The sequence below is a fragment of the Ambystoma mexicanum genome, chromosome 10 (genome assembly GCF_040938575.1).
Source record: "Ambystoma mexicanum isolate Mex_15411 chromosome 10, UKY_AmexF1_1, whole genome shotgun sequence".
NCBI classification, from domain to species: domain Eukaryota; kingdom Metazoa; phylum Chordata; class Amphibia; order Caudata; family Ambystomatidae; genus Ambystoma; species Ambystoma mexicanum.
The window spans coordinates 600,897,585-600,925,069 of record NC_090932.1 but is presented as its reverse complement, the minus strand read 5'-3'; the positions used below and the strand labels follow the sequence as shown (position 1 = coordinate 600,925,069).

The window sequence follows — 27,485 nt, the reverse complement described above, 5'->3', positions numbered from 1 at the left end:
CGGAAGGCAAAGCCACTGCCAGCAGCTTGCTGAAGAACAACCTCGACACTGCAGATAATGCAGGCTGTATTATTGCAGAAAGAACCATTCTACAGCGCCACGCTTGGCTTTGCCAGTCTTGCTTCAAGCTTGAGACCCAGGCAACGTTACTCAACATGCCAGTGGAACCAACCGTACTATTCGGCAAAGCGGTAGAGGACGCTCTGCAATCAGCCAAAGAGGAATATGATACCCTCAAATCCCTTGGGCAACTGACAAACAACCTGGCCAAAGGGGCGGGAACAATTTTCGCAGTTTTCGCAGCCAAAGTTCCCAAAGAGGGTCAGGATACGGACAAAATCAAAATTCATCATAGGACAAGAACAGCCCGTGACTCTCTGGAGGCGCCTATCACGGACGAAGAAGTGGACGAGGCAATAAAAGCTATTAAATCCCGAGCCCCTGCCCCTGATGGCTATACAACCAGGTTCTAAAAGATTTTCAAACCCCAACTATTAGCACCTTTGGTACAGTTGTTTAACTCGTTCAGGACCACGGGCACTGTAACCCCGTCCATGCAAGGGTCCATTACGGTCCCACTACCTAAACCTGGGGGCGATCCGAAGAACCCTGCATCATATAGACCCATTGCCCTGCTCGACATAGATGCCAATATTTACTCTGAAATCCTGGCGTCTCGTCTGGTGTCTAGTCATTTGGTCGAAAATAAATGGTCGAATGACCATTTGATCGAATCAAAATGGTCGGAAAAAAAGGTCGAATTTATTTATTTATTTATTTATATTTTTTTAGTTTTGGTTGCTTAAAAAATATTTTTTAATAAAGAAAAAGGGGGTTTGGGGCCGGAACCCCCCCCATAAAATAAAAAAATTAGACCTTTTTTTTTCGACCATTTTACATTGATCAAATTGTCATTCGACCATTTGGTTTTCGACCAAATGACTGGTAACCGTCTCGTCTGTCTCGATTCTTGCCGGAGATAATCAGTGCGGATCAGAGTGGCTTCCTCAGACACCGTTCCACAGCCAACAAAATTAGAAGAGCCCTGGATCTGGTGGAACTCGCCTCCCGAGATTCCCGGGAGTTGGTGCTCTTGGCCCTGGACGCGACCAAGGCGTTTGACAAAGTGGATTGGACTTTCATGAGGCTCACCCTGGAGGCTTTTGGATTTGGCCCGGAGTTCTGCACCATGACGCTGGCAAATTACAAAGCCGCCAAAACCCTCCTTAGAGTTAACGGCATCCTCTCCTCCCCCATCAACCTAACTTGCGGAACCAGACAGGGATGCCCGCTGTCGCCACTTCTCTTCGCTTTAATTATGGAACTGTTTGCCCAGCGGATCAGGTTGAATCTTGCAGTCGAAGGCTTTCAAACAGGCCCGGTGCACCATAAGCTGGCCCTCTATGCAGATGATGTCCTCCTGACTATCACAAAACCCCGCTCCTCCCTCCCTCAAGCCCTGGCTGAGATAACGAGCTATGGCACGGTCACAGGCTTCACAGTCAACTACCGGAAGTCAGTCGCCATGTGAGTGGGCTTGACCCGAGAAGCCCAAGAAGCTCTGGTTCCGCTATGCCCAATACAATGGTCGACCAAAGGAATTAGCTACTTGGGAGTTCAGATCCCGGCCAGTCCAAGCGAGACTTATCGGGCTAATTTTCCCCCACTATTTACAAACTGGAGGCAGATTTGGGACGCTGGGCGACACAGGAGATCTCGCTGATGGGCCGCATTACAGCCTGTAAAATGAACTTACTACCGAGATTTCTGTATGCATGCTCCACACTCCCGGTGCCGGTCCCGGCGCCAGCCCTTCAACGCTTACAGAAGAAAATGCTGCAGTTTATCTGGAGGGGGAAAAAGCCCAGGATCCCTAAATCCACGATGCTGGGCAACGCGAAATTGGGTGGGCTCGGGGTCCCTGACTTGCAGAAATACCAAATGACGGCTCACCTGTCTGGTACCCAATCATGGCAAGTCCTCACCAACCGCCCTGATGGGTAGACTTCGAACAAGCGCAGTTGCCCCTCCGGCTACGCTTTCTCCCACATGTCCCCCCTCCGGAACGGCGACAGTGGCGGAATCTCCTGGCGTCCACCAAACACACCATTTCGGTGTGGGACAAGGTGTTGAAACAGAAGAGGATCCCGACGGGGCTCAGCCCCCTCTCCCCAGTGTTCATGAACCCGACCTTCTCTCCTGGTCTGCTTCCCCGGAATTTTAAGGCCTGGATTGCAGGAGGCCCAGAGACCCTGGGTCAACTTTTTGAAGGGGGCCAACCCTGCACCTTTGAGCGATGCAAAGAACTCTTTGGGATCCAGTAATGAGATAGGTTCACATATACCAAGCTATGCCACTGGTGCACTCATACACAGACTCGCCAGACGGCTACTCGTCCCCCCACAGCCATTGAATTGACCCTTAAGGAGCTCCCACCCCAAGGAAGAATCTCTACTCAATACAAGCGCCTCCAAACTGACTTCCTAACCTCCAAGACCCGGTATATGGCCCTACGGGACACGGACCTGGGCCCTCCGATTGAAGACCAACAGTGGGTTGACATCTGGTCCCGGGCTCACACCTCCTCATCATGCATCACGAATAGAGAGTGCGCCTACAAGATCCTCCTCCGGTGGTACTACCCTCCCCTAAGACTCCACCACATGAACCCCACGATCAACCCGCAATGCTGGAGATAGTGCGGCCAAATAGGCTCCTTCTTCCACATGTGGTGGTCCTGCCCCAAGGCTCAAGCCTTTTGGAAACAATGCTTGGCAACAATAGCGGACATCACTCAGGTGCGACTGCCCTTGGCCCCCGAACCTATCCTCCTTGGAACACCGATCCCCGGGATTTACCCCAGGTCTGGCCCCAAGGCCAAACTATTGTCACAATGCCTACTTGCGGGTAGGAACGTGATAGCCCGCACCTGGAAAACGATGGAAGGCCCTCTCATGCCTTTCTGGTGGATGAAAGTCTGGGACATCCTGATCGCCGAGAAGGTGACGGCTGCCGGAGCGGGCACCTTGTATCGCTTTCGCAACATCTGGGGTCCGGTATTGGAGTTCGACCAAAGGTTCCCAGCCCTGACTTTGAAGCCCCTACTGGCTAGGAGAACTATTCAGGATGGAGACCCCCTACAGGGAAGTGAAGAAGGAACTTGAGACCGAAGGGTGGGGTGGGAGGAGCGCCAAATGGTATTACTGTATGCTACATGTCGCAAGTGATTAAGCTTTGTATTGCCATAACCTGCCTGTTTAAAATAAACACGTTTAAAAAAAATATATATATATTCATCATAGGACATCAACCAGGGTCAAGCGTCACAAGGTCATCCCGAGGCCGGGGGACATCCTCCACATCTAGAGGTGGAGGAACACCTCCCAAACAATGACTGCCCGCTACAGGTCCCCTCCTATGCCTCCCCAGTAGGGGGACGGATTTCACACTTCACCCACGCATGGGACGGAATAACCACGGACAAGTGGGTGTTATAGGTTATTGTGTGGAGCTCCTAGAAAAACCATTGAACCACCCCCTGCACCAAAGGAAGACAACAGAGGAATAACAACTCATCCTGGTAGAAGAAGTCAACGCGCTGGTCCTCAGACGCCATCGCGATTGTGCCGTCCAACTAGGTAAACAAGGGTATTTATTCAACATGCTTCCTTGTGCCAAAGAAAGATCTAACTATGCGCCGAGTATTAGACTTACGCCCTGCAAACACTAATGTAAAGCCACAAAAGTTCTACAAGAGGGAATTCCCCTGCTAAAACAAGGGGATTACTTGGCAACATTGGAAATGAAAGATGCCTATTTTCATATTTCAATGCTCCCAGTGCACAGAAAACTCTTGCGGTTCAAAGTAGCAAACCAGCACTACCATTTCAAGGTGCTACTCTTCGGAATAGCTTCAGATCCAAGGGTATTCACCAAGGTACTGGCATTGGTGGCGGCGCACATGCGCAGGGAGGCAATCCCAATGTACCCTTACCTGGATGACTGCCTGATCATAGGAGAAACACCCCATATTTGCAGATAAAACACGCAAAGAGCCATGAATCTTCTTTTTCAATTGGGCTTCTCAATAAATGAGGAACAGTCAAGTCTTGAACCAAACACAACAAAACAGTTCCTAGGAGCTGTATTAAATACAAGAGCAGGTTTAGCCTTTCCATCCATGGAGAAAGTGGAGAACATGCTTGCTTCAGCAAATACCCCAGTATCAAGCCGGTCTCCAGATAAGCGTACGCAAAGCAATGCGTTATATAGGCATGATGGCATCATGCATATATCTAGTCCCACACGCACGCCTGTGCATGCAACCAATGCAGGAATGGTTGGCTAAATAGTGGTCTCAGGCAAGTGGTCAGTGGGACGATCTAGTGGTCGTTTCACCAACACTAGTTCAAAACCTACTTTGGTGGTCGAAAGAAAACCTGTTAAAGGGAAAACCCTTCCACGATCTGGAAGCACAAGCAATTGCCACAACAGACGCATCACTCTCCGGGTGGGGGGGCTCATTACCTTCACCACACAGCACATGGTCTGTGGACTCACATCACGGCACAGAACCAGATCAACCTGCTTGAACTACTAGCAGTATTCAAAGAACTTCAAGCCTTCGAAGCGCAACTGACGAACCAGTCGGTTCAAATTTTAACAGAAAGCACAACTGCGATGTTCTACATCAACAAACAGGGGGGGCACACACTCCAAGTCTGTCCAAGTTGGTGCAGAAAATATGGAAATGGGCACTCAGACGGGGGATATCCCCATCCTCCCAACACGTTGCAAGGGCACTCAACACTCTAGCAGACTCTCTGAGCAGAGATCCCCTACCAGAGGAACACAAGTGGCAACTAGAATCAAGCGTCGTAGGCCACATCTTCTCTCAGTGGGATTACCCCACACTAGACTTGTTTGTTACAGGAGAAAACAGGCAATGCCCAGACTTCGCGTCCAGGTTCCCCCAGCCAGACTCCAAGGAGAACACCCTATGGATGAACTGGTCCAAGAAATGTGCTTACGCTACTGCCCCCCACCCCCTCCATTAATGAGTAGGATAGTGAACAAAATGCACAGAGAAAAGATGACGCTCATCCTAGTTGCTCCCATTTGGGGGAGACAACCGTGGTATCCACATCTGCGCAAATTGGCGATGTGCGTTCCCATCAAACTGCCATGCCAAACCAACCTGTTAACCCAACACGGGGGAACAACAGTGCACCCACAACCACACTCAGTGAACTTGGCAGCATGGCTCCTGAAGTCATTGAGTTTGGACACCTTAATGTACCACAGTGTTGTATGGATATCCTCAAGGAGGCACGAAAACCAAACACTAGACACTGTTATTTTGACAAGTGGAGGAGATTTGTAATTTGGTGCCAGTCAAAACAAACAAACCCCATAGAATGTACTCCTTCACACATCCTAAATTATATGCTCCACTTGTTAGATTCAGGGTTAGTATTCAACTCTATAAAGGTCCACCTGGCGGCTTTATCAGCTTATACCACCTCTGTCAAGTATCGTGGTGGAAAATTCCAGTCATTAAAGCATTCATGGAGGGAGTAAAAAGACTCCCCTCCAATTTCAAACCCACCGCCAGGATGGAATCTCAATGTAGTGCTAGCAAAGCTCATGATTGATTTATTTATTTATAGAGCGCTTTACACCATGATACCCCCATTTGAGCCTATGCATAAGTCAAGTATTAAACACCTGACATACAAGACCGCCTTCTTAGCGGCTATTACTTGCATAAGAAGAGTTAGTGCATTGCAAGCATTGTCAGTGCAGGACCCTTTCTTTATCATCCATAAAGATATATTGATTTTACGAACTCATCCTAGGTTCTCCCCTAAATTAATTTCCAAATTCCATGTGAACCTATCTATTGAGCTTCCGGCTTGATTTCAGAATCCAACTAGCTCGACTGAGGTAAAACTCCACACACTGGATGTGAGGAGGACGGTCCTTTACTACGTAAACAAGACCAGGCCGTTTAGGAAAATAGATCAACTGTTTGTCTCCGTAGCACCAGGCAGAGAAGGAGACCGCATTTCCAAGAATGCCATCTCCAGATGGATAGTCAGATGTATACAATTATGCTATTCATTATCAAACAAAACGCTGCCTTTTACACCAAGAGCTCACTCCACACGGAACACAGGAGCTACTCTGGCTTTCATCGCAAATGTCCCCTTAGACAGCATTTGCAAAGCAGCTACATGGAGCTCAGTACACACCTTCACTCGGCACTACTGCATTGACACCCATTCCAAAGCAGATACACAGGTGGGACAAGCGGTTTTAAAACATCTATTTGCTGCTGCTGCTCCTTCTCACGACCCACCACCTTCTCCTAACAGTGCTCACTAATCTGTGCATAGCATGTGATCTAAGCAGATTCCACAAGCCTCAAAAAGGATACATTACTCACCGTAATCGTATTTCTGATGCTTGTATCTGCTTAGATTCACATGTGCCCACCCTTCCTCCCCTGAGAGAAGGTGCATAGATGTTATATGAGCTTTCTGTTATCCATCTACTTGGATACACATGTACTCACGCTACACTTCATGCAACCTTAGGTCAGAACAAAACAATCTCAGGGACTTCAACGCGTGAAGGACCATGGGTACAGTGTACATCACACTAGGGATAGTATTACTGGCACGCCCTGTTAGCGTCCCTTTTCGAGTTTCAAAAATAACAACTGTAATACTTTGCAGCTTCCACTAGATGTCAGCCTATGCATAGCATTTGAATCTAAACAGTACAAGCATCAGAAATACGATTACGGTGAATAATGTATCCCATATATGGGGTGGGGGTAGGGGGTTAAAAGGGGTGGGGTTCATTCTGGATTGGCTTAGAAATGGGGGGATTGGGGAGGGAACCCCCAATTAAAAATAAAATAGAAATGTATTTTTCCCAGTAAAAGTTGATTCATTAACATTAAGTTCAGTAACATCACCTGGAACCAATCTGGGCCTGGCACCACACTACCGGCAGCTCACTCTCAATAAATACTCTCCTACCAGATCCCTTCGATCTTCTCATGCCAACTCTCTGCTGGTCAAACGTTTCTCCAAGCAGAGAGCTGGGGACAGGTCCCTCTCCTCAGCTGGCTGTCTCTCTTGCTCTCGCTCTGTCCTTCTCTCTCTCTCTCTCTCTCTTTCCTTCTCTCTCTCTCTCTGTCTCTGTCCTTCTCTCTCTCTCTCTATGTCTCTCTCACCTCAAGATCTTTCTCTTCTTCTCCTCCCCTCTGTCACTGAAATTGGTGGCCTGGTGTTAAGGATAATTCTCATTCAATTGGCTAATTTCCCTTACCTAGTGAGTCCCTCAGCAGCTTTGCTGGATTTCTGGAGTTTATTTTTCCACTTGGTAAGAGTGTACCCCTTTTTTCCCGCTCTTACTTATGTTTTGCCATGTGTATTTAATCTGTTTTTGTGATTGTGGACTCTGGAGTACACCACTTCTGTAGCTTTCTTCTTTTGTGTTTTACACAGCACCTTCAGTGCAGGGACACAGGGTTGTCTTTTAGACTTCCCACCGACTCCATTACTGAGGCTGACTACTGTCCCCGAGAAAAGGGTAAAGTTGCCATTAACTTTACATAGTCATTTAAGCACAGATCAAGTACACCCCATCTTACATGGAGTACTGGAAAGGGTTAATCCTTAGCACTTTGCCATGATTGGCTGAGGTGGTTGTGCAGGCCGGACAACCCCCGGCTACGTGATTAACAGCCAGTCTGTGTGAATGGGGGATTTTCGCTTAAACGGCAGGTCTCTTGGGCTAGAAGTCAGTCGCCACTGGAACTACAAGGAACCGAAGAGAAGCGGAGAAGAAGTCGACTGCTGCAACTATCCCGTCCCGGTGAAGCAATGCTGCAGTCCTAAACTATCTACCCTTCGACGACCAGAGAAGATCTATTCCGGAGTCTTCCTCCCTTGAGCTTGGTGGGGATAACCAGCTCATCTTCTACAGCCAGAGGATCCTCTTCGTGGTCGAAATCACTGCACACTGCTGTAGTGGTCCGGATAGCCATCTGAAGAGCCTCTCCTGTTTCAAGGAGCGCACCTTTTATTCGTTGTTGCTGCTGCCAGCTTCATCCCTGTGTGGTGCAGACCCCTCCAGACGTCCTCCTTCGTATCGAAGCTCCAGCAACCGTAGGGTCTGCAGGAAACTACCAGGAACAACTGCCGTGGCACCCGCTTCTTCATTGAATAAGGTACTGTGTTCTGCTCGAGGAATTTTGGGTGAATCCCTTTTCTTCGCCTCTAAGGCTGGCCCTTGTCTTCCCTCCTTCTTATAACTTTTGCTTCCTCTGTTGACAATATCCAAGTACTCCTGGCTACGTTGAATCGTGAACTATCTGACTGTGTGATCCTCGACAACAGGAACCCGGTTCCACTTGACACTGGCTGCGGCCTATTGACTTTTGAATTTCTGTCTAAGAGTGTTCTCTGGTTCTGTCTTCCTTGACAAAAGTATTGCCTATGATTTTTGCCCCCAACTCTCTCTGGGTATCTCAGGTGCTAAGTGTGTTTTTGCCCTGGTAACATTTCTTGCCGCGGATACGCGTTTCTTTAGTAAGACCGAACTGTCATTACTGTCAACAAGTGATCGCAAGTGTATTCCCGGTAACGTCTTCTGTTTCACAACACCGGCCCGCTAAAACACAGGGTACGTACCTTGAAGTATACCGTACAAAGTGAATTGGTTAGTTGTAGTGTATTTTACGTGTGGTTTTTGAATTAATAGAAGTGTCGTGTTTAAAAAAAAATGGTTTAAAACTAAATGTACTTATATTTTTTACCTGAAACCTTGAGTCAGTGTTTGCTTGAGTCACAGTAATTGTGGTCCCTTTGTGTAATCTCTGCTACTGCTCATATACTCTTGAGATAAGCCTGGCTGCTCCGCTACTGCTACCACTTTAACATAGTAGTACAGGCTTGTACCAAAGGTAAAACTTGTATTGCCACCTGTAGTCTTAATTGTGTGTAGTGGTCCCTAAGGGCACTGCACAGGATTCTGCCTAACACCTGGTCTCTCATAAGTCAAATAGGATCCTGGCCTTATGCCCAATTGCCACCAGCATCCCCCCCTGCACTGCCCTCTGGGCCCACACCCGCCTGTCGGGTGGTTTGCCTCTGCCCTGCAATTACCTGTTGGGCGGTAGACCTCTCCCTTCACTGGTACGTCTCTGCCCTTTCACTTACCAGTTGCCTCCCAGTAGGCACCTGTGGCACTTCCTCCCCCCTCTGGGGGACACTAATAGCACTTAACCCAACTCTGAATGTCACAAGGCCTAGTAGGACCGCTACTTGTTTCTACCTATTCATTGTCAATTATTAATGTTTATTTGCTCCCCTGTTCCCTTCCCTGATGCCTTGAAACACTGTCTTGCCGTATAAGCGCCTTATAAATGTCCAATAAATAAAAAACAGGCAGTGGCTCTACAAAACACTTGGGTCAAAGAAGTTTCAGAGGAGGAAACATCCAGGAGCAGGCCTGCAAGGGCTGCAGTCACGATCATGTGACGGTACGCACTGATAGACACAGCATCGTCTGAAGGTCATATCCTCTCCAGGTGAGCGGGTGGCAGGGAGGGCCAGATGGCGGGTGGTACAACAGGTGCAAAGGTTTCACCTTAACTATATGGTGGAAACTGCTGCCTATAATATGTATATATTACATGGCCTGCGGTAACGGCCATGTAGTTATGTTTAAGTTGCTAAACCCATACGAAGAGCCCTTTTTGGGCGGCTTATAACTTCGCTCCCCCTGGACACCTACAGCCCAAATCGCTGGACGGATTTCCACCAAATTTGCGGCAGGAGAGGCAGCTTAGTCCCAAAAGTTTGCTTTTGTAAATTTGGTGGAAATCGTCCAGTAGTTTTTTAAAAAAACGACTAAAAAGTAGGTCCCACAAAATTAGTGATATCTATGTCCGCTGTGCGGACACACTTCCCTGTTCGGTCCGCGGACAGGACTCCGATTGGCTTAGAGGGCAACGTGGTGTCTGCGGTCATTGGACGTGCCCACTGATTGGATGGTGAAAAGAGTGAAGTGCGCCAGATTTTTGGAAACGCCCGCCTTCTTGGATTCGCGGACAGCGGACGGTGTCCGCTGACATCGCGGTAAAAACATATTAAAAAAGACAACATTGCACTTGTCAAACTCATCAAATAATCTCTGGGCCGTTGAGGGGTGATGAGGAGGGGTTGGGTTGGGATATGGCTGCAGGAAGCAAATAAACTGGTGTTTTTTGCCGCAAAAGTCTGTTTTTGGACGCCATATTACTTTGGCACCACTCAATGAAACTGCATGAATGAGTTTGCAAAGTTTGGTGGGATTCTGTCAAGAGGGGGCAAAATTAGAGGGGGGGTCCCAAAATAATGTAAAGGCTTATAAATGAGGTGCTATTTGACAAATCTACACTTAATTTGGTAAACTGATAATAGATCTAGATATAAATGTTTTTGCGATGTTTGGTGGGATTCTGTCACGAGGGGGCAAAAATAGAGGGGGGGTCCCAAAATATTATAAAGGCTAATAAATGTGGTGCTATTTGACAAATCTACACAAAGGTTTGCAAAAAGATTATAGATTTAGATATAAATGTTTTCGTAACGGCTGAATGGATTTTGTCAAGTGGAGCTAGGTTACATGACGATTGTATGTGCATACATTTGACACTTTTGAAAAAATAAAACATGCGTGGATTTCCAGCAAACTTGTGTAGGAGTATTGGCAAGGCCCTGAAAGCATGGTTTTGCAAATGTGCCCGTGTTTTATTTTTTGCCAAGTGTCATCATTTAGGTACAAAAAATAGTGAAATATCTTTGGTGACTGAGGTGTAGCCTGTGGCCATGGGCAGTGGCCAGATTGTCCGGATCACGACCTTATTCTGTGACCCGGACAATCTGTCTACTGGCCATGACCACGAGGGACAACACATGGGGTTAAAGTGGCCATGTCCACCTGGGACTGGCTTTGTGGTAAAGTTATTCGAAATTGGGATAGATTTGAAAGGGAAGAAAAATGTGCTTGTGGTAATAAGGTCATAGGGTTCTCTTTTCGCCTTCTACAGGCTTCCATGGAAAGCGAAGAGGGGCCCTGTATGGAACCTTTTCTTCCCTTTCCATGGTGGCCATCTTGGAAAAGGATTTGTGTAGGAAGAAAAATCTTTTTATTTTTTTATTTTTTAGCACCCAGGGTTCCCGCTTTGGGAACCTATGGTGCTAATGGCCTTCATCCTTCATTACAGGGGCTGGAATGGGGGGGATAATGGTCCAGAGACCTCGTTATCCACCCTTGCTTCGCTTGGGCTGGTAACTTGGGCTGCTGGGCCGGTATCCACCGTTCCAGTCCCTTGAACAGTGGATGAACGCCACAATATTCCCATTAGCATAAAACAAAATGCAAATGGTAATGTTGGAAATACTTATTGCGTCTATGTACTTTACTGAGAAATATAAAGTAGATGGAGCCTATACGTTTTTTTTTTAGTTCTCTTTTTTAACTGTGAAAGGTGGTTCCTAAAGGAACATTGCTTTTGTTGTTTTTGGATGCATTTCTTTTTTGGCAGGAGAGCTAAGAACGAAAGGTGGGGAGGAATTGAGGGAAGAGGCACCAAACACTAATATGGAGGGGTAGGTGGACAGGGGAAATGTTGCGCGTGTTATTTCTAATTACAGCAATGGTGGAGGCTCTTGGGGAGGAGGGATGGCATTAGCTGATGCCGTTTTAAGATAAATAGCAGTTTTGCTAAAACTATGTACTGTGTACTAGAGTGTTAATGAATAATGAGTAGGAATAGGTGTTGGAGCTGTGCAAGGGAAATTTTGAAGTTGAAAGTTCCTAGATCAGTAGAAAATGCATTTCCGAACTGTCTGCGAAGCACGGATCTTATCGGGAAGTGCGGACGGGTTCTCGGACACGCCATCATGCCGCGCACCAGCGTATGGTCATGTGGCACTGTCCGGAAGGTCCGCAATGAAGTCAGATGTTTGTAGATGTCTACGGATGCAAAACTAGTTGAAATAATTGTAAAAAGTGTATAGAAGTGTTAAAAATTATGACACTTTGTTTTGTAAATTGGACACAAATACTGCTATATTGGGTAAGTATGATATTAGTAAGTTGTAGGACAATAGCACGCACTGGTAAAAACCCATGAAATTCACTGAAAAAACTTTGTTAAAGGGATGTTATGGTTAAGTTGCACTAATAACTTATGAAATTCACTGAAAAAACTTGGTTAAAGGGAGGTTGACATTTGTGATGTCATCTTTGATGTCCTGGGTGTTAGTCTTAGCAGTGCACAGTGATGGGCAAGTTACCATAACTGGCGAATTTCAGGGGGTTTTCGGTTTTAATTGTAACCATAACGTCCCTTTAACAAAGGTGTTTCATGAATTGCATAGGTTTTTATTAGTGTAACTTAACCATAACGTCCCCTTAACATAGTTTTTTCATTGAATATATATATATATATATATATATATATATATATATATATATTTACATTAAATACCTTTGATTAACCTTTTTCTCATCTGATTACTTGTGTTCATATTATGACAGTGAATTTTAGTATTTTGTGCCTCAATGTTTTTCTGGATGCCAAATGACAAATGCATGTTTTCTTACCCTAGCTGCTGTTTTGATGGCACGCTCCTCCCCTCCTTGGTTTATAGTTGACAGACCATTTTTGTTTCTCATCAGACATAATCATACAGGTGAGTCTCAATTGTATACAACTGCATGCTATTTTATACATCAAATAAAAAAGCAAGTTGTAAAAATCCAAAGTCTGTGCTGGGGCACTTTCATTGAAGAGTACTCCTTAAATCAAATCTCTTTCTCAGAAATACTACCTAGTCATACAATTGTTCATCAGTTCTGCTACATAATTACACTGACCTTATTTTCTAGGGCGAAGGCCTACGGAGCCTGTACGTTTTTAAAGAATAGTATGTATATTTGATAATTTTCATAACAAGTGTGTGAAACGGACTTAAGTAAAAAGGCGACACATAGGATCAATTTAGAAATGGTAAGGGCAAAAGGACAGTCGAGGGTATCATTATTTTTCATAAGGATCGACTGGACGCCTGAGGAAAGCTGTCAATTTCTCATATTCTAGGGGTGATTTGTGACTCTTGTATAAACAACATAGGTTAATGATCCTATCTACTTGGTTCTGCCATCCCCTTGTATGAATTGCGTACCCACCTACAGTTACGCTATTGCCAAGACTGAATCATAGCCCCAACCAACAACTTTCTCATATGAAAATTATACATATAAAATTCACTGAGGCAAAGCATATTCTGGCTATTTGACATGTTTTTGTACTGTTTGTGCCAGTATATCACTTTAAGCATACAAGTATAAACTGTTAACTCCACCCACAAACCCAAGGTTAGCATTTAGCATACTACCAAGCATTCATAAAGCCAACTGTTTTGGCTCTTATAGGCACCCTAAAAAACTTGTGTGCACTTTGATGAGCAGACATCTTTTCACTGTCCATTAATGCTGCTTGTGCACACACTAACTTTGACATGTTCACACTTTTAAAAGTAATTATTGGGTATGTAGGGCTTATTTAAGTAACTACTGTAGGATGAATTCACAGTATTGTTTGAAATTGTATCGCTTTGTCAAAATGTGCTGTAAATTCACCATAGTCATTTTAAAAGCATTTTCTGGGTATGTAGGGCCTGGTTAAAAGTGTGAATATGTGAGCATTTTGGTAGATGGACATTTTTGCAAATACATCTATTTCTGCTCCTTTCTACGTAGTAGTCCATGCATTGCCAAAAGTCAGGATCTGGCCAGACTAGCAAAGTGAAATGCAAAAAAAAAAGTCATAAAACTAGCTTTCCTGGTCTATGCTCCCAGACTGTGAGCTTCACACAAATAATCAGACTTTCCCTCAATCCTAATGCAAATCGGAAAAGAAATTGAGACCTTTCGCTCAATGGGGCACCTTTCTTACACACTGTAAGGTACAAACTGTGAGAGGTTGTCAGAAGCAGGAGTCCGACATAGAGGTGGCATTTTAAGAATTTTAATGACATTCAAAGAAAACCTAACTGATCCTACTCTAAGGATTACCCTGCCTAATAACTAAAACTCAAGCACACGTTGTCAGGATGCAAATGAAAAAAAAACGTGCCTCAGGATAACTCAAAAGTCCTCTGTAGCAAATTACTACTCTGTCCCTATCACTACAAACATAACTTAAACTAAAGGTGACCAGGAGGATGAATCCCTCCTCCTGATGTAATGAAAAACAAACAAGCCATAGCTTCTTCAAAACAGTTCCTTTGAACCACGATCCCAAGAGGATGACCCCCTCCTCTTAAAGGGATGGTCTAGTAAACATTTTTATTTCAAAAATAGATAGGCCACATTAAAAAAAAAAAATACTAGCATCCTCCGTTTTAAAACTTCCTATGTAAAATTTTGAGCTATTCAAGCTCAAAATTCGAAAAAGCAAGCACAGGGGCGCCGCCATTTTGTGAAATGGAGGCCCTCCTGTGCTGGCTTTTGCTTTTGCGGCACTAATGAAGGAAAAGCCAGCCAGCTGTAGTAAACAAAGTCTACCGCTGGGTGGCTTTCCCTTCATTAGTGCCGGGACTCGGAGGACGCGGACCGGAGACCAGAGCAGGAAAGCTGCAGCTGAATCTCGGTAAGTGCTATTTATTTTTTTTACAAAAAATAAGCACTAGCTGCGGTTTTTTTTCTAAGTTTTCCGGGCTGGAGGAGCCCGGAAAACTTAGAAATAAAACCGCAGCTTTAAAAACATTGTATTTATGTTTGCGGTCGCTTTTGAAGCGACCGCAAACATAAATACAACGTTATTGTGTTGGAAAGCGCTGCGGTTTTTCGTTCCAAGTTTCTCAGGCTCCTCCGGCTCGGAGGAGCCTGAGAAACTTGGAAAGAAAAACCGCAGCGTTTTCCAACACAACCGCGTGTGTTTCTGCCTGCTGTGGCTATCACTTTGGGTCTCCGGGGAGCACCGAAGACCCAAAGTGAAAGCCACAGCAGGCAGAAACACACGCGGTTATGTTTACATGCCGCGTAGTGTTTCTACCTGCAGCTGATTTCCCATTTGGGGCTCTCGGGCTCCCCGTGGGGAGCCCGAGAGCCCCAAATGGAAAAGCAGATTCAGGCAGACACAACGCGGTTGTTTTCCGCAACGCCGCGTTGTCTGCCTGAATCTGCTTTTCCATTTGGGGCTCTCGGGCTCCCCGTGGGGAGCCCGAGAGCCCCAAATGGAAAAGCAGATTCAGGCAGACACAAGGCGGTTGTTTTCCGCAACACCGCGTTGTGTCTGCCTGAATCTGCACCGAAGACCCAAAGTGAAAGCCACAGCAGGCAGAAACACACGTGGTTATGTTTACATGCCGCGTAGTGTTTCTACCTGCAGCTGATTTCCCATTCGGGGAGCCCGAGAGCCCCAAATGGTAAAGCAGATTCAGGCAGACACAACACGGTTGTGTTGGAAAACGCTGCGGTTTTAAAACCGCACCGTTTTCCAACACAATAACGTTGTATTTATGTTTGCGGTCGCTTCAAAAGCGACCGCAAACATAAATACAACGTTTTTAAAGCTGCGGTTTTAAAGCTGCTGGCTCCTCCAGCCCGGAAAACTTAGGAAAAAAAACGCAGCTAGTGCTTATTTTTTGTAAAAATAAATAAATAGCACTTACCGAGATTCAGCTGCAGCTTTCCTGCTCTGGTCTCCGGTCCGCGTCCTCCGAGTCCCGGCACTAATGAAGGGAAAGCCACCCAGCAGTAGACTTTATTTACTACAGCTGGCTGGCTTTTCCTTCATTAGTGCCGCAAAAGCCAGCACAGGAGGGCCTCCATTTCACAAAATGGCGGCGCCCTTGTGCTTGCTTTTGAGCTTAAATATCTCAAAATTTTACATAGGAAGTTTTAAAACGGAGGATGCAAGTATTTTTTTTTTTAATGTGGGCTATCTATTTTTGAAATAAAAATTTTTACTAGACCATGCCTTTAATGGAAGAACCCAGTATCTTCTTTAACAGTTCCAACATGCCAAGTTCAACCAGGAGGAAGCCTACAATAGAAACACAATCCTTTCGTATATTAATTTCAGCCAAGCCACGATCCGATGAGGAGGATGACTCCCTCCTCCTGATGGACAAAGCAAACACAGTTTTCCTCTTTATACAGTTCGCCTGAGCTTGTGCAGCTCTTTCCAGAGTTCTTTCCACTTGAAATAACTATGCTACTGACCACCATGAATTTGAATCTCAGTTTAAAATGCCTTCTTGTCAACGCACGATCCGCAGTTGCTCACTACAACAACATCTTTTCTGTGCTTGATGAGCTCGCACCCGATGTTCTATGCCTCACTGAGGAGACATGGTTTAATGCGGCTTCTGGGCCAGATATTGTTCACATGCTGCCTGCTCAATACGATATCTTGCATTTAGATCGTCCTACACCGTAAATGGGTGGGGGTGTTGCCATTGTGTTTAGAAAATTTCTGAGCTGCTCCACTATTGAATTTAGCCATAATCTTATCTGTGAATCACTTCTGATTAATAATTCACGTTTCTTTTGAACAATCTCTGCATTTTTTATTGTCTATTGCCCCCCTGGTTATCACACCAATTGCTTTCTTACCAACTTCACACAACTGATGGTTGATCTTTCTTTGAACTATCCTGGAATGATTGTGTTGGGAGATTTTAATCTTCACCTTAACAATTCAACTAACCCACAAGCTACCAAATTCATTTAGTCTCTTTTGGACTATGGCTTGCGTTTAATAAATCACAGTCCTATACATGTGGCTGGCAACCAGCTTGACCTTATCTTTTCAGACATCTCTGAGCTTTCCCCTTTCACCCCACTTCCAGTGCCATGGTCTGATCACCTCTTGGTGCCTTTTACTATTCCTCTTGCCCCTCCCAGATTTAGACCGCCCCTCTTAGTCCGACTTCAACGCCGATGACTTGACGTGTCGGCTGAAAATATTGCCACATCAATTGAAACTCTTTCGCAACATGCTGGCCTCGCTGATACTAATCCATGCATGCGTGTCGCTGGTTGAGGCCTTACAACTTGCTGCAGATTCCTTGGCTCCTTTGAAACTTTATATTCTGCATGCCAAAAAGTCAGCTCCTTGGTACTCTCCTGTACTTAGAGTACTGAAGCAAAGTTGTAGACCAGCTGAATGCAGATGGCATTGATCCCTCGATTCTCCAGCTAAACTGGCATATGTTCAGGCGTGTAAATCCTATCAAGGGAAAAACAAAGAGATGATTGCTGGAAGGTTTAGAATGAATCTTAACCACTGGCATTGATCTGGGCAACCCAAGCTACTCCTCACTGATGAGGCCAAACAAGGCCGAAACATGTTTGGGGATTCTTTTGGTATTGTGCAGAAGGGATGTGACCTAGCAGTTCAGGCTGGACTGCCCCATTTGGGGTGGGGCCAAGCCTGATTTGCATATGGGCTTTCCCCTTCTGTAATGGCTTGGCAGGCGAAGAACGATGGTCTGGAGGGTTGCCCAGAGCAATGCCAGCGGTTAAGATTCATTCTAAACCTTCCAGCCATCACCTTTGTTTTTGCAATCCTATCAAGTGGCCATTAAAAGGCCAAAGCCCAATACTTTGCCGATCGCATTTTGAATGCTGCCTGCTCCTCATGGCAATTGTTCCTGGTGGCCAAGGAAATTACCACCTTGACCCATCCTCCCCCTGCTACTATAGTTGCACAAACTCACTGCGACTGAATTGCGCTCTTTTTTTAAGGATAAAGATATGTGCTGACTGACATTTTCCTGACACTCATCCATTTTTTTGCCCAGTGCAGCCAGTCCTACTGTTAACAACTTTCAGTTTGTCACTGTGACTGACACTATGGTTTCCACTGCTCTTCATAAGCCTAAATCTGCATCTCCCACTGATCCTATTACTCTTTGTATTCTGCCAAGTCTCTCTCGTTGACTTGTTCCTCTTTTCACCTCAGCTCTTCAACACTTGTTCTCGACGGGTCTCATTCCAGATTTACTGAAACACGCTGTGGTCCCTCCTTTATTAAAGAAGTCTCACCTTGATCCAGCTGCGTTGGAAAATGTTCAACCTATCTCTCTCCTGCCCGTGATCATGAAGCTCCTTGAAGCCATTGTTACTCATCAACTCTGCTTTTCTCGAGACCAACCATCGTCTTCACCCCTTCTAGGCAGGCTTTCACCCTGGTATGGGTACTGAATCTGTTTTGGTCTGTCTTCTTGATGACATTGCTCTAATTCAGGACTGTGGAGAGTTAGCTGTTCTTATTCTTCTTGACCTCTCTGCAGCCTTTGATACTGTCAACCATCACAGACTTTTACACTGTCTTCAGGAAGTGGGAATTTCGGGTAACCCTTTGAAATGGTTTTCATCTTTTCTTTCAAGTCGAACTCAAACTGTCTCTCTTCCCCCTTTTACGTCTTCTCCTATCACCTTGGACTGTGGGGTTCTGCAGGGCTCAGCTCTCTCTCTCCCCTTTTGTTTAATTTGTACATGCCTGCTCTTGCCAGTCTGATATCTAGTCACGGCATCCACTTCTTTTCGTATGGCGATGACACTCACATTTTGTTTCGCCTTAATGCTTCACCCACCGATCCTCCAGATAAACCTAAGAACGGTCTCTCAGCAGTTTCTAACTGGATGTCTCACAACTGGCTTAAACTTAATAGTGAGAAAATAGAGGTATTGCTGGTTGGCACTGCCTGTTCGGACTTAATCCGCTGACTATTGGCCTTCCTGTCTTGGCCCTTGCCCACAACCTGCTATAGTGGTTAAGAGCCTTGGCATAAAGATCTTGCCTTCTGGTTCTCGATCACCTCAATCAGTCAAGCAGAGTTTGCCAAACTCAAAATATTAAAAAAGGTTCTCCCTTTTCTCCCAGCTGCTTTGAGATCCAACATTTTTACAGCCTCTATCGTAGGATCCCGCAACTACTGTAATGGGATTTATCTTGGCCAACATGAGTTCCTTCTTCAAGGCCTGCAGATTCTTCAGAAATCGGTGGCTCGACTGGCTCTGAATGCTCCCAGACTAGCACATTCTCAGGAACTCCTCTATCAACGTCACATTGGCTCCCTGTATGAAGCTGTATCAAGTTTAAGGCCCTCTGCTTAGTTTACCGAGCCATTCATAAAACCGGGGCGGAGTTCCTGCAATCGAAACTAATCCCCTACAGACCGTGTCGAGCTGTTCACTCCTCTGGTCTGTCTTTGCTCTGTATCCCCCAATGTCTCCGAACTCGTGCTGGAGGTCGATCTTTTTCTGTGCTGGCTCCCACTTTGTGGGATGCTCTCCCAGTTGAGGTTTGCACTATTCTGCAGTTTTTCGTTCCGCAAACGCCTAACAACTCTTCTATTGTGAGTATTCTGAGTGGCCTCCTCTCCTTCCTCCCTAGCTCATTAATGCCTTCACTGGTCTTTGTTCGCGCTCTACCGAATCTCAATACAATACAATACAAAGGAAGTTTCCTTTCTGCCTCTTTGGTGTGTACAGTGTCCCAGTTATTAGCCTTGGTGATACCATTAGGAGGAGGGAGCTGACTCCTGATGCTTAGTGTCCACTCTTGAATACCAGTAATGCTGTGGATACTACTGGGACAAGGAGGATTGCTCCCAATGCACTCAACAATGAACTCCTTCTTATGAGTACTGGGACAAGGGAGATTACTCTGGATGCAACCTGCTACACCCAGCCCTCTACTGGGTCTCCAGAGAGGCCCCCGTTCTTCTCATGGAAGCCACCCCACCTCCGGTTCTTCCTGGAGTGTTGGTAGTGGTTTTTGCCTTTCTTTGCTCGTCACCACTCTGCCCTGCTTCCATGGGGCCTGAGAGCTATCTCTGAGGACACGCCACCCCCACTGTCTCTCCAGCTACTTATCTGGTCAGCTTTTCCACCTCCTTTGGTATGCTCCACCCACTGCTTATGGCAGACCTGCTGCTGTGGGTTCTCCTCTTGCCAAGTTAGAACGTCCCGGGGTTTTCAGCTTCCTTGTTGGACTCTCTCTGATTCAAGTCCTTTGTCAGTTTTAATTCCTGATAGCTGGCTCCTCCTCATCAGACTGTCACAGTGACATCTTTTTTTTTCCATGAAGTGATCTTTGTCTCCTCTGTGTTTCTTCGTCTGAGTACCTTGGTGAGATGCTATGGTAATCTCTCTCTACGGGGCCTCCTCATCTCAGTACTCGGTGGGGATGTGGGAGGAAGTGCTAGCGCTACAATACAGTACCTTGGTGTTATAGGTACTAGTGCGAGGATGTAGAGAGGAGCTTGGGGTGTGAGAGGAAAGTAGGTCAGAGAGGTGAGTCATTTATGGAATCAACATCCGATCCCCAAGAGGGGAGTTCTCTCCTAGACAATCCTCCTACATGTTACCACGGCTAGGGAGATTATTGGTTAGCTGGCGCACCACCCTAGCCTTACAGGGATGGGCTCCACCATGGGGAGAAGTGATGTCATCCTATGATTGGTCACGAAACCCTGAACCCTGCTGCTCCCAAATTCCCTCTGATGCCCATCTTTTACAGCCCAACCCCTGCTCCAGCCCAGCATACTCTTTCAGAACTCTTATATGTTTGCAATTTTTTGCAAATGTGAACTATTCCCTGCAACCCTCAATGGTATTCTAGTAATAAATGCTATGCTGTAAGGACCACTCTACATATTGTTGCGTGCTGAGGGATGAACAGACAATTCCTAAGAAAGTTGTTAAGTTTTAAGGATTTTTACTTTACTGTAAACCACGCAAGTACTGTTAGTGAGGTTAGAAAAGGAGAAATCAACACAAAATAATAGCCTTTTCTAAAGGGCTAAGGTTCTCTGTCCTCCTTCTCTCTCCCTCGTAACCTCTGCATTCCTGGCGGGAGACATAATTCTCTCTATGGTTTTAAGTTTACCACACATTTTTCTTGCAGTAGCTGCTGATGGCTTGGCTTTCGTAAATGTCAAGATGTTGCATTTAGTCTCCTACGAATGCTGACGCCACTAGTGCCTTGGGTCGTCAAGTTAGGGGCTTCAGGATCACAGTGGGGCCTATTAAAGCTACTGGAAGGAAAGACTTTGAAGAGTGCATTGGGAGACATCTCCCTCGTCCCAGTAGCATCCACATCACTACTGGTATCCAAGAGTGGACACTAAGCATCAGGAGTAATCTCCCTTGTCCTAGTGGTATCACCAAGGCTAATAACTGGGACACAGTGCACACCAAAGATGCGGAAAGGAAACTTCCTTTCAACTGGAAAGGCCCTGGAAAGAGCTGCACAAGCTCAGGCGCATTGTTATAAAGAGGAAAACTGTTTGCTTTGTGCATCAGGAGGAGGGAGTCATCCTCTTGGTTCAGAGCAACTGTTTTGAGGAAGAGGCTATTGCTCGTTTGTTTTTCCTTTCATCAGGAGGAGGGATTCATCCTCCTGGTCACCTTTAGTTTAAGTTATGTTTTTAGTGATGGGGACAGAGTAGGAGTTTGGGACTGAGGACTGACTTTTGAGTTAACCTGAAGCAAGTTGTTGAACGTAACTTCTGAAGAGGCTGCCAGGGGACTTCTATGTCTTTCTGGTTTTCTGTACACTCCTCTGTGTCATTTTCCACATCCGTTCTTTTGTTCCACCTTTCCTCCCCATAGTCTTGCAGCACTAGACCTTCCTGGGTGTTTTTTCCCACCAAACTAGGAGCCTCGACAGTGGGTTGGATTGCACTCTTTTCTCGCCTACTTCACTTTCAGGACACTTCTACATCTTTCTGGTTTCCTGTACTCTCCTCAGTGTCAAGATGGCGCAGAGTCCCACTTGCCAGCAGTTGGTGTTTGAGTGTTGTCAATTAGAGTTTGGGAAAGCAAACTATCTTTCCTTCTGCGTGGTACTCTGGGAGCTCGGATTGTATGAACTTGCAAGCAGGCCACTGATGCTTGCTGATTGGCCTGAATCAAACCAAGCTTTGATGGAACAGTCCTGTAGGAGGGGGGCCATGGATTGCCGAGCTACAGGCCTCTGTGCTTGTTAAATATCAAAGTTGCTGAGCTCGTTGCAATTGATTTTATATTAATCTTCCTGCAACTTGTTCTCTGTCACTATCTTGGACACTCTGGTATAAGGGGAGTCTTGACTTTTTCCCCACTTTCGCAAGGGTCATTTTCCCGGGACATGAGAGCGGTACAATAGAATAGGCTATAGACTGGCTCTGGGAGCTTGGCGTATCGTGTATTTACTTCCTCTGGGACCTTTTCCATGGAGTGTGTGGCACTCCCATTCAATGGTCTCGAGCCCTTGACATGGGACGTTTGTCATGCCATTTGATGTATGCCTGTACACAGTACTGATGTACAGCACCCTGATGCTTCCTGAAACTAATTTTAACGCCAGTATATACCCAAAGGAAATAAATGATATACAGCCAACCCTAGTTCCTTTGCTATTGCTTGTTTCCACTTGTGTCAACCGCCTGCACATAAGGCAGCGAGTTGATTAAACAGGTGTACATTTCTGTGATGGGCGTGGCTTGGAAGGCTAGAGTGTGCTATGGCGGGGCAGGTAAACAACTGGGCGCATCCTCATGCCAGCTCCTCCTCACCCACCTTCATTCTCTTTGCACTTCCATGCTAATTAGTTTGCATCATAGTAGGTTAATGCCACCTAGAAGCTAAAAATATTAATCCGATCAATTTCTGTGAAAACCTCCTATCAGAGTTCATCACCTCAATAGTTAATTAATGGGCATCTTGATTACCATGTATTACACGTGCATCCAATTGTTTCATCTGCTGCACCTACATTGCTGCCAGAAAGATATCTTAATAATAACGATTTCTTCTAGCATATGTGTGGAATGCTCACCACTGAATCCACTCAGCATGAACTCCTGTGCGCAACATTTGACATGGAATTCTTCAGTGTCTGTGTAACCCGTAACCATTTTCTGGATGTCCCAGGGCTGCTGTACCACAGGCCTCTTCCATCTGAAGGGACGTTTTCTCAAGCCAGTGTCCCAAGAGCGCAACCATGTTCCTTGTACAATTGTCCTAGCATATTTTGTGATGATAAACTTGTTTTCTACTTACCTAAATTGTGTTGTAAACAGTTGTATCACAATAATGTGCTATGCTGAAACAATAAATGGACTTTTCCATAAAAATCACACAACACAGTGAAACAAATTGAGAATGCTGACAGAAAGGCAGGATAGACTAGCACATTAGTGGTTTTCAATTGCTCCTCATATCCGATTAATTGTTATGGTAGCAGAATCTACAGGAGCCAATTGGCTGATGAATGTGCTCGCAATGACATCCGGAAGCTAGATGAGTATTAACTACTGTTGCTTCTCTTCATCAGGATTCTGAAGATGGTGACCAAGTCTCATTTAATGACCTAAAGAGGGCTTTTCAAGCATGACCGGTTTATACATGATTTGCAACAATAACCTTAATTGAGTTTGTGTTAACAACACTAGCACAGTTATGTTTCTCTTTCTACTACTGATTCATTCCTATTACAAATTAATGGGAGCAGTCATTACTTTGTGGAACAAAGTCCTATTAGTTGGTAAAAGCAGAAAACCAGAGTGTGTTGAAGTACGCTGACAAACAAGCTGGGAGAGATCAGAAGATTCTGGCAACCAGAGAGAGCAGAGCACACGCATCCAGGACTCAAACTCTGTGGGATGTATGGTAAGGGCACAGAGTGCGGCTGTAGATGAACAGCAATAGGGCTGCACAGAAAATTAGACAGGTGGTCTGGGCATAGGCTTGTGAAAGGGAGATATAAGGGCATAGGAGCGAGAGGGACCAACAACCCGTTTACACAGATTGCAGAAGCTAGTTTACTGGCAGCTGAGAAGGCGCAGGTGTGGACCCCCATGATGGTTCAATCTGATGTTAAGATGATGACAGGGTAGTTCTGCCCTCTACCCTTAACTGAAAACAAAGCAATTAAGGCACACGTAGTGGAGGAGCACCCAAACCACTTCAGGCTATTAGCTGGGGGAGACGCTTGGTGGGGAGGGAGGATAGCATAAACCCTGCCATTTCTTGGAACCACGGCTGATTCAAAATGGCTAAACCAACCCCGTACAATATTGGGTCATTTGATACAGAACATTATTAAAAGGGTCAAAGTGAGGTAGCTTAAGGGAGGTGGGTGGCGGGCCAGAGTGGTGAAGTAGTCCGAGAAGGTGCAAGGAAGGAACCTGCAGAGAGCCTGCTGGGGGCTTAACCCCAGATCGTAGCCAGGAGCAGAGTCTATCAAGGAGATGAGAGTTGCTGTCAGGCTGTTGAGGGCTAAAACTCTCACTCTCAGTGCCAGAGAAGGGAAAGCACCTAGGCTGTAGTGTATGCAAGCCCAGGAGGTCGACCCATGCCTTTTTTAAACATAATTTCAGTCTGGCTAATATTGCAGGGAATAGAGAAGTGGAGGAAAGGCTGGTGTTCCTGTTGGTAGTAGTCATGGGTATCCTCTAAGGCAAGGGGTGATAGTAAATGATTGCTGGTAGTTTTGTATGTTTTTTAGAAACCAGGGAAGGCGACATGTGGTCAGGACAAGCTACAAATGGAGAGCTGTAAACTCTGTGTGAAACATGGGGACTTCAAAGCCAGGTACTACTTTGAACCACTATGGGGACAGAGTAAGACGCCTTTGGCTAGCACATTACGCCCTACCTTGAGGCTCGAGTGGGTGGAAATTTGCACTAGGACCTGTGGAGAAACCCCTTTCACATACTTGGTTGCTCAACCCTGCTGACGTGATTTATCATTTGATCTAGTCCCCTTTTGATCTATAAGGAGATACCATAGATACAGTATGAGTTCTACCTTTCCTTATTTTTGTAGAGGTCAGGAGGAGGGGAGGGACAACCCTAGAGATTCATCTCTGCGAATGTTTAGGAGTGAGTACTGAAGCAGAAGACAAGTCTGTTACCACTATTAGGTTCATCCATTTTTCACCCTCGGCCCTGTACGCTTAGTGGAGCCAGGAAGGCTGCCATGTTTAGTTGAAAGATGCCAGTTCCCTGTAGGTCTTTATCCAACCCCTGTGTACAAATAAAGGAGGTGAAATTTGAATCTGACTTTTGAAATGTTCTGTTGCTACAACTGGTACTAGGGACACTGAAAACCTCCATGAAAGTAACAATTGTGTGTTCTTTCCCTGCCAGGAGCTGTACTGTTTATGGGTCAAGTTATTAAGCCATGAAGAATACACCAGGAGGAAGAGTCTCCAGCTGTGTCTTTTTTGTGTTGATTGAAATGTTGAGAGGATTTGTTTTAGCCATTTCTAGGAATTCTTAATATTGTTTCAATGTTGTGTTTTCTGATTATGCAATACTTTTTGAAAAATGCATTTTTAAGCTGTCTAGAAGTATTGTTGTTTAAAGTACACTGCCAAACTTCATGTGTTATGTGCTGCCTTTATAATGATTTATACACAGAAGATTCAAATAAGTGTTTTAGGATTTATTTTCTGTGGTATGTTAATAGATGTCATAGAACATCTGGTTTCCTTTTTGATGGATTATTGACACAAATCTTTGATTTCAAATACCTAAAGGTCTACACTATTTTTATATAAGTGTAAGTAATCATCATTGGGTATGTATCCACCAGAGAAATAAAGTTCAAAGAATGTGTGATTTTATGTAGCTTTTGATGTTTCTGATCAATCCAATTTTTACCTATTGGTCCTAGTATGATATGATTACTTTATGTTGACTATCTAAAAAGTGCACATGCATATTTGATTACTATCTGATTAACAATCGCAACTTGGAAAGTGGCTGGGTTTGAAGCCAAACTGGAGGTCATACATTTTTTAGAGTTCCTAAATGAATCTGAAATGACCATCAGAGAATTGAGCGATGACACACTTTTATGGGTGGCTATACTGCAACTCCTCAAACTTGCACAAAATCAATGTGGGGAAGAGAATGGAGGGTGGGGCTCTGGCATGTAGAGCAGTGAATGGGCAACTGGTGATTATTGACCTATCCATAGCAATGACAGGAATTAAAGTAATGAAGTTTGCACATTGCACTGCACCTACTAATTTTATTATTTTTGCAATCTCAAGCGAAATACTAGAAACTGCTCGGTAAACCATTACTGCTTTTAAGAAAAAGATGAATTGATTCTTAATGAAGCTCAATTATGTACTAATAATTCATTAATGGTGATAGGCAAATATTAGAATGCCAGTGTAGTAAACTGGAGGAATGTCAAGATTTCGACTTCAGGTTAGAGGATTGTTACTGTTGTGTCGGTAGGCATCATAGAAGGCTATTTGGAATGTTTGTTTGGGTAAGCCTTTCAGTTGTGACTAGTATATTTTGGCTGCTGTCGCCTGGGAAGACTAACGTTTAAGGCTACGGATAGTTTGTCATTGGTAATGAAGATTCCCCCTGCTAATAGCGCAGGGAGCTCTTGATTCTATGAAAGACAAGGAGGCGAGCATTAAGCTTCATCTAAAAATAACATCTTTTTTTTTTTCTTTTTTAAACTTCAAGTCCCATCATTCCTTGTAGTCTCTGTCCCTTGGCCATGTGACCTAGTCCTTCCTCTTACTGTGTTCCTCTTCTTCGTTGACTGCTTCGAACTGCAATCTTCTGTATATTCAATCGCCAACGGGGCCCACTTAGACTCTGAATTCTTGCTTTAAGCTGAATTGGTCTCTCGCCTCTGAACTTGCGAACTCGATCCGACCAACTTGGTCTTTTCTTATGCTCATCTCCTAGTGCCACAAATAACAAAGCCAAATGTTAGGGCAAGGAATACACACCCTATTTCTGGAGGAAATGCTCATCACGGTTATTTGTCATATATCACTTTATTGACTTTATTAACGTTCCCCATTTCCTATGTATCTGGGTTCGGAATTTAATGCTCGCCTCCTTGTCTTTAATAGAATCAAGAGCTCTCTGTGTTATTAGCAGGGAGAATCTTCATTCTGTGTCAAGACGGCGGCGAGCATTGAGCTTGTTCAAAGCTTCTTACTACTGCTTCCGCTATCGTGTTGATTGGTCTAAAATAAAACGTTCTAAACGTCGTATCGCTAGCCCAATCTGCTGCTTTCATGATGTCCTGCAAAGCTGCGCCTTGCCCCAACTCTTTGGAGGCCATCGCTCCTCTAACTGAATGCGCTCCAAACCTAGTCATATCAATACCTGCTAGGCTCATGTCTCTGACCCATCGCGCTATGGTGGCAGTTGCTACCCCTTTATGTGGTTCCCTGCGCGGTATTAGCAATTGGGTTGTCCCTGCCGGTCTCAGCTCTGCTGTTCTGCTCTCGTACTCATTTATGCATGTGGCTATGCACCACTTCGGGTGATCTTGCATGTTGCCTGTAAGGGTATGTGATCGTGGAGGAATCTGTTTTCGTTCTTCTGGCCAGGTTGAATGTTACTCCTTCTGGCCCATGTCTTTCT

At 45.2% G+C, this 27,485-nt stretch overlaps 1 protein-coding gene across 1 annotated transcript in view; it reads left to right on the top strand.

The window, feature by feature from the left end:
* SERPINE2 (serpin family E member 2) overlaps positions 1-25,702 on the top strand; it is a 641,152-nt gene extending 615,450 nt beyond the window's left edge. The window contains exons 8-9 of the mRNA XM_069618158.1: positions 12,678-12,761; positions 25,224-25,702. Of these exons, the coding sequence (XP_069474259.1) occupies positions 12,678-12,761; positions 25,224-25,261 (122 nt within the window). The 3' untranslated portion in view covers positions 25,262-25,702. The remainder of the gene's footprint in view (positions 1-12,677; positions 12,762-25,223) is intronic.
* Positions 25,703-27,485: the final 1,783 nt, after the last annotated feature.